Below are 8,196 nucleotides of genomic sequence, written 5' to 3'. Positions count from 1 at the left end.
GGAAAAGCCCTGAGAAGTGAACAGCTGGACCTCATACAGGGGAAGACGGGAGGGAGGGGGGAAGGGGAGAGGGGGAGGGGGAGGGAAAGTGATAGGAGAAAGTTAATAGAAAAGATCATAGCTATATTTAGAAGAAGAATTAGTGGATGGTGAAGGTTATGATAAAACCTGCTAAAGTGAATGATGAAAAGACTGAAGTTGGTGGCAAATTATGATAATCAGAGACAGAGAGAGAGAGAGAGAGAGAGAGAGAGAGAGAGAGAGAGAGAGAGAGAGAGAGAGAGAGAGAGAGAGAAAGAGAGAGAGAGAGAGAGAAAGAGAAAGAGTGAACACAAGACAGGGCCTGACAAAGAGCCTTGCTCAGACAGACAGACAAGACAGAACCCAACAGACAAACAAACTAACAAACAAATTAACCAACAGCTAGACAAACCCACAGACAGACAGTTATTCACAAGCCACACCTCACAGACAAACAGACCAACAGAGAACAATAGTAATCAAGATAACCAGGTGAAATTTCCCCTGATAGTAAATACACATAGATTAATTCCCAGGGGTGGGGGAGGTCGCAGGGGGAGATGATGGGGGAATGGGGTAAGGGGGGGTGGGGAATCTTCTCTATATAATAACGACAGAGAAAAAAATCTCAGACACAGATAGCAAAGATGATACGGTTTACTCTCCTCGCCGCTGTCGTTGCTCTCGCTGCGGGTAAGTCGACGGGACTGAGCACATATAATATTAACATTTTATCATTTATTTCGGTATTTTAGTTTTATGTTTTATTTGTTATTGTTATTACTTTATTTTCATGATCTATTATATTAATTATTGTTTTATTATTAAATATTCGTATGCAACATCACAGCAACGTCACTGTGACCTTCAATGTGACAAATATCACCTCCTGTATCCCCCCCTCTTCTCCCCCCCCCCTATAGTATTCCCTCCTTTATATATTTCAGGCCATCTGTTCATACGTTTGTGTGTGTGTGTATATATATGTATATATTATTATTATTCTTTATTATAAGCAATGTTTTAATGTATTATTATGATTTTTATTTCATTTCATTATTATCACTGTTATTTTATTTTATCTTATTTTTTGTTTTGATTATTATTTTTTTTTTTTTTTTTGGGGGGGGGGGGTACTTTGTGGTAATATCACGTGTTCGGAATAAATTATTTGAAGTATAAAAGCCATTAATTATCAGTTTATCGTGAATATTAATATTTTCCCTGCAGACACTCACAGACGCACGTGCGTACACATACGTATATATATATATCTGTCTGTCTCTATAAACATACACTTACACACATACACACAGACACAAAGTCATGGTGCTATTTAACTTGAACCTGGATATTTACTTCAATTCCAAACTTCTAAAATATCTCCCACACAAACATACGAAACGTTTTTGTTTTATATTCTTAAAATTAAACACATTTACCTATCTACAAGGAACTTATATTACGTTCATATTAACCCATCTCTATGTATAAATGTTTTAGCATTATCAGTCTAATCCTCAGTTTTATCACTTCACATCCATTGCATTTAAATCCCTTCACATCCATTGCATTTAAATCACTCATATATACCCATTGCCCATTACAACCAACCCGTGTGCAAACATAAATACACCCACAATTAAAACCCTTATGCCAACCTGGGCACGAGTCCTAGCCTACCTTCGACCAATTCCCAGCAGCGCTTACATGAGAACCCCATTCTTCAAATGCCCACAGGAGTGCCCTACGTGCCCCGTCTCGATGGAGCCCTCCCCCGCCTGCCCAAAATCGTGGGGGGAGTAGAGGCATCTCCTGGCGAATTCCCCCACCAGATCTCCATGCAAAGGAACAGCATCTTCGGAAGGTCTCACTCCTGCGGTGGGTCGATCTTCAATGAGAATTACATCGTCACGGCTGGTCACTGCGTCCATGGGTAAGGAAAGTAGGGTTGTTGGAGAGAAGGAGTCGGAAGATTAAGGGAATTAGGGACAGAAAGAGAGAGGGGAGAGAGAGGGAAGTTAGCGTTTTAAAGGAATTCGTGGTGGGAAAGTAAAGTGATGAGAGAGGAAGGATGGTTATGGGGTTAGTGCTTAAAGAGGAGGTTAAGGAAGAAGAAGAAAGGTAATGGTGGGTAAAGAAAGTGATTTGGGCAGCGCAAAATGGGTAATTAGAATGCGGTGAATTCTAAGAGTGTGGCTGGTAGTCCGTGTAATATGGTTCTTAATGCGATATTGCGTGTATGAGTAATAGGAACTGAGGGACTACAGACAGAATGCATATAACGGGGACTGATTTTGCTTGTGCAGGGCGGTCCGATATCTAACAGTGAAAAAGTCAGTTCAACTTCAACACAATATAAGTATATCATAAAAAGCAAAGACAAATTAATGCAAATACTAAATATAAGTAGATAATATAGTATGTATAAATTCGTTCAAAACCCTATGCCATGGCAAATTCCCAATGCCTTTCTCCAACACGTTACGCACATGACATAACATGAACAACGTTGTCATAAGCGTTCATCCTCTTAGCATAACACAGCCCCCTGCATTACTGATATCTAATACAGCAACATAATCAATGCTGTCGTAAGTGCTTGTCCTCACAGTACAATACAGTCCCCAGCATTATAGATTTCTAACATAGCAACATAAATGTTCGTTCTCACAATATAATCATATAACTCCAGCAATAGTTATCTAACATAGCAACATATGAATATTCTTCCTCATAGGATAGCACAGTCCCCAGCATTATAGAATCTAACATAAACACACGTACATCCGCCCTTATAACATAACACAGTCCCTAGTATTATAAACATCTAAAATACCTACATAAATATTCGTCCTCACAACATAATAACACAGTCCCCAGCATAATAAACATCTAAAATACCTACGTAAACATTCATCTATGTAGCATAACACAGTCCCCAGTATAATAAACATCTAAAATGCCTACATAAATATTCGTCTTCAAAGCATAGCACAATCCACAGCATTATAATCATCTAAAATACATACATAAATATTCGTCCATGCAGTATTAAGGATATCCCCAGCATTGAGAATATCTAAAATACCTACATTAACATTCATCCTCACAACATAACACAGTCCCCAACAATATAAACATCTAACACAGCAACCCATAAAATAAAGTCATCTGACCTCCCCCTCCCCACCCGCCCTTTCCCAGCCAGAGCGCCTCAAAGATCTTCATCGTAGCTGGAGAATACGACCTCTCGGTTGCCTCCGGAGACGAGCAGGAGAGCGCCGCCGAGGCCCTCATCGAACACGAACACTACGACAGCAACACCATCACCAACGACATCGCCCTCATCAAGCTCGCCACGCCCTTCGTCATGAACAGCATGGTGCAGCCCATCGAGCTCCCGGCACAGGGCGAATTCGTGGCGGCTGGGGAGTTGTGCACCACCACAGGCTGGGGCACGACTGTAGAAGGGGGGTTCATTCCCGATATTCTGAGGAAGGTGAGTTCGCGAAGGTGGTTTGTCTCTCTCTCTTTGCCTTCCTCTTCATCTATTTATTTCTGTCTCTCTTTCTGTCTATAAACATGTATACAGGAAGATATATATGTATATACATGTGTGTATATATGCATTTATAAGTATATATATGTATATATATATGCACATACATACATACATACAAATATATATTTCATTTTATTTGCGTGTGTGTCTGCATGTGTATGTGTACATGTATGTGTATGTGTATGTACATACATACATACATATATATATTTATATGAGTATATAAATATATATTTACATATATATGTACACACACACACACACACACACACACACACACACACACACACACACACATACACGTGTATGTCTTCTTCTTACCATAGTAATTATATGCTCCTCTGCAGTCTCAGCTAAAACAAAATAGAAAATCAATTCCACATGTTCTAGGTAGACTGTCAAAAAAAAAAAAAAAAAAAAAAAAAAAAAAAAAAAATAACGAGAAATGTTCTCCGCAAAGAAGATAAATGATCACATAGCGTTGAATAGTATATTACACAATTACATGGTTCCTTGTGTAAGACTACAAGACGGTGCGATCATCTTACAAGTCTCATATACGTTTTCTTTACGTCACTAATCATCTTTCTTTCTTTTTTCCTTTCATCCAAATTTCGAGTAGATGTAGTTCAGTTTCGTACAAATCATGCGTTGGTAGAATAAAAGGCTGATATAAATCTTGCGAAGATTTAATGCACAGTTGTGACAGAAATACAGAAATACTTTTCTGGTCATATTTTTAAAATATTTTTCGTTTTCGTTTGTCGTTTAATTTTTTTTTCTTTTTTCTTTTTTGAGTTACATGTTTTTTTGTTTTTTTGTGTGTGTGTGTTCTGAGTAGGATTTTTATCTTTTTTCCCTTCTAACCGTCATATAAAACGTTTTTTTTTTCAGTAATATGCTCGATCTATCAATTTTAACTACCAATCAAGTTAATAACGTCTCTATAGTCAAATAACTAGCAATTCGAAAATCTAACCAGCAAGCAAACTATTTCCATAATTTTAGGGTAATTACCTCATATCTTTAACGATTTGCATCATAATAACAAATGTAATCAAACACTAGTGTCTTACGCCTTCTAATCAGACGAGAAAAATGGATTGATGACTTTTATTACACTGCTATATCTCATGATAACGGCAATATTAAATCAGGTAAGGGAAGGAATTCAGCCCTCATTGAGAGAGAGAGAGAGAGAGAGAGAGAGAGAGAGAGAGAGAGAGAGAGAGAGAGAGAGAGAGAGAGAGAGAGAGAGAGGGGGGGGGTGAGGGAGGGAGGGAGGGAGGGAGGGGGAGACAGACAGAGAGAGAGAGAGAGAGAGAGAGAGAGAGAGAGAGAGAGAGAGAGAGAGAGAGAGAGAGAGAGAGAGAGAGAGAGAGAGAGATTAATTGACAATACACTTATAGATAGATAGACAGACATCTGAATAGATTACAGATAAATTGATCCAAAGTGAGTGGATTAGAGAAAAGATTAAGACAGAGACTGACTCATAGATATCTAAAAAGACAGACACATAGAGTGAATAAATGAGTGAGAAAGAAAGAAGGAAATAACAGACACTGATCAATAGATATATCGATAGACAGTGAGAACACAGACACAATAAACTTCATGGCTTATATACTTAAATTGAACAATATTTAGTCGATTCCAAACTCTGATCTTTAACATAATTACCTCTCTTACGTAGTGCACTTACCTAGCTTATAACAAACATTATACAACATACCATATATAACAAATGGAAATGTTATATACGTAAACATAAACAACATTTTTCCAGTAACAGGCCAATGTAACTAATCAGATTTAAGATTTATGTTCAACTTAGTTTGCAATCCTCAATTTAATGCTTTTAAACATACCCTAAGGTATACTAGCTAAGATGATAATCAGTCTAATTTTATTCATAAAATATACTATATCTATTTACTTTTTTTTCTCCATTTTTTTTCTTCGTTGAAAAGGATATTCTCCGTAAGGTAATTTACATGAAGTGTAGGACTTGATGATCATGGTAAAACAAAAACGGATAGCAGACGCGAATTTGAATAATATGATTATAATGATAATGATGATATTGATAATAATAATGGCAATGATGCTGATGATAATGATGATGATAATAATGTAACTATAATTACGATTATGATGATGATAATGATAAAGATAATAATGTTGATATAATAATATTAATATTAATACTAATGCTAATACTAATAATGATCATAAAAATGATGATAACAATTATAACAACGATAATAATAATGATGATGATAACAATACTGATAATAGTAATGATAATTATGACAGTAATGATAATAAAAATGATATAACAATAAAGGTAATAATAATGATATATCAATAAAGATGATAATGATAATAACAGTAACAACAGCAATAATAACAATAATAATAATGATAATAATAATGGTTGCAACAATAGCAAAAACAATTACAAAACAATACCAATTAAGTAATAATAATAACAATAATAATTACCATATAATAATAATTACCATATAACAATAATAATAAATTCATGGTAATAATAATAATAATAACAATAATACTGATAGCAAAAACAATAATAACTATAGCAATAACAATCGAACAAGAATAAGGCAGAGGGAATGATTGTGAGCAGCGAATCCTTTCACTAAAACTCACTCTGATTCAGTTCACGGAAATTATCTAATAACCTTCAATAGCTATCTAATAACTACCAAATACCTACCGCGCTTGTCTCCATTATATAATCGTTTCCGCGAACATATGTAGCAAAAAAAGGGTCAGTCGATATCAACCACAACAGTACTAGCGGGAGTAAGCTGTGTATTTAGGGTCGCTGTGTGCGTTTGGGTCGGCTGTTTAGTGTGGAGTAAACATTTATGTTACTTTTATTTGGTATTCTAAAATTCTTATTCGTGTTTTATTCGTCGGTGCAGTTATAGTTGTTATATTTATCTTTTTGTTTTTTAATGAAGGGAAAATGAAGGAAATCTGTGTTGGGAAATGTTTGGAATATATTTTGATTTTCGTTATATGCCTTAACTCTATGTAGAGCTTCAAATGAATAATTTAGCAGATATGAATTTTTAAAATCAGGGCTGAGGGATAAAAATAGATAGATAAGCAGAAAAAAATCATCAGATGAGACATTTTTTCCCCGCAACAAATACCTAGTCATTTACGAAACTGTTCATTAAAAATCTATTTTCCATATAACTGCGTCATGGCCAAGGGTACGCCATTCCATAAGATCTCAAGGTTATTTTTTTATTGTTTTAGACATTTTTTTCTCCTTCTTCTTGAGCTTGTGTTAAGTTGTCCTGGTTCTTGTAGTTTTCTTCCAAACGTCTCCTCGTGGGATGCTTGGTTAGCTTGCACAGGAAAGAAAACGTTGATTACACGTTTTGGGGGCTAACTGAATCAAACTTATCTGGCTCTCCATTTTAAGCTTGTTTCTCTAATAATAACGTGTGGCAGACCTATCTATCAATCTATTCACACAAACAAATAAGAACAACAAACGTTTCTTGACTCCGAACCCTCATTCCGCAGGTGGACGTCCCTGTCGTAGACGACGACACCTGCAGGCAGTCCTATGGCGTGACGGAGATCGCCGACTCTATGCTGTGCGCAGGGCTCCCAGAAGGAGGTAAGGATGCCTGCCAGGGTGACTCAGGAGGACCTTTCGTGTGCGGCGGGAAGCTTCACGGACTCACGTCTTGGGGGTATGGCTGTGCTCGCCCCAACTACCCCGGAATATACACCGAAGTGGCGTACTACAGGGACTGGGTTGATGCCCACGCTGTTTAAGGCTTGAGAGAATTTTGCGCATAGAAGTTCTAAGGAAGTTCGCTGGCCTTTCTGAGTGAAGCTCAGAGGAAAGAAGTTCGGGTGAAGTTGTCTGTTAAGAGGAAAGTTCGGAAGTAGACTTTTTCTGGTAAATTTATCGTTTCAAGAGAGAATTTAACTAAAGGAAATTTAATCATGTTATTGTTTTTTTTTTTGTTTTTTTGTAACTATTTTTTTTTTTATAACAGATTTTGTAATACAAGCTGTCATTTTTTTTCCCAAGATGTTTAAGCAATAAAATCTGCTAACTCACCCTGTTATGATGTCTCCTATGAAATAACTAAATGAGAATATTAAGGTGTTTAACATCACTAATATACAAGCCAGCGTACTATATCAATAACATGCTCTGTTATTCTACATCTGGTTCTCGACGTCAGTAGTTGGCATCGTTGTCTGTGATGCCATCATTATCATTTATCATCATTATTGGTATCATCTGTCAACCTTTGCGTTCCCTGAATTCTAGTAAAAGAATGACGTTTCAAAGTTGAGCCTAAAAATAGGTCCGAGAGAAAATAAACTTTTATTCATACCCGCAATTTATAGTTATTAATTTGCTAGGAGGAGCCAATCGTGCTTCGCCGACACTAAAACACTTAAAATGGCTATTTTGCCCCAGGGAAGCTCAATAAAAAGATTAGGGGCGGGGGAGTGGGAATACAAAGACGGACGGGAGGGAGGAGGAGGGAAATGGGAGGAGAGAGGTGGAGGAAAACGAAGATAGAGGTGGTGGAACAGAC

General features: G+C 36.8%; 1 protein-coding gene across 1 annotated transcript; it reads left to right on the top strand.

Moving 5' to 3' along the window:
* Positions 1-658: 658 nt before the first annotated feature.
* Positions 659-7,705, top strand: LOC125025005 (trypsin-1-like). The gene is made up of 4 exons (XM_047612836.1): positions 659-714; positions 1,762-1,957; positions 3,229-3,523; positions 7,157-7,705. Exons 1-4 carry the CDS (start codon positions 669-671, stop codon positions 7,412-7,414), a joined length of 795 nt encoding a protein of 264 aa, XP_047468792.1. The 5' UTR covers positions 659-668; the 3' UTR covers positions 7,415-7,705.
* Positions 7,706-8,196: the final 491 nt, after the last annotated feature.

Source organism: Penaeus chinensis, chromosome 4, assembly GCF_019202785.1.
Source record: "Penaeus chinensis breed Huanghai No. 1 chromosome 4, ASM1920278v2, whole genome shotgun sequence".
NCBI classification, from domain to species: Eukaryota; Metazoa; Arthropoda; class Malacostraca; order Decapoda; family Penaeidae; genus Penaeus; species Penaeus chinensis.
Note: the sequence above shows the minus strand (reverse complement) of the source record. Positions and strands in the feature narration are given on the sequence as shown.

Coding starts and splice junctions, on each gene's coding strand:
- LOC125025005 (XM_047612836.1), top strand. CDS start 669: ATGATACGGTTTACTCTCCTCGCCGCTGTCGTTGCTCTCGCTGCGG. Junction 715..1,761: donor TGTCGTTGCTCTCGCTGCGG/GTAAGTCGACGG, acceptor AAATGCCCACAG/GAGTGCCCTACGTGCCCCGT. Junction 1,958..3,228: donor GCTGGTCACTGCGTCCATGG/GTAAGGAAAGTA, acceptor GCCCTTTCCCAG/CCAGAGCGCCTCAAAGATCT.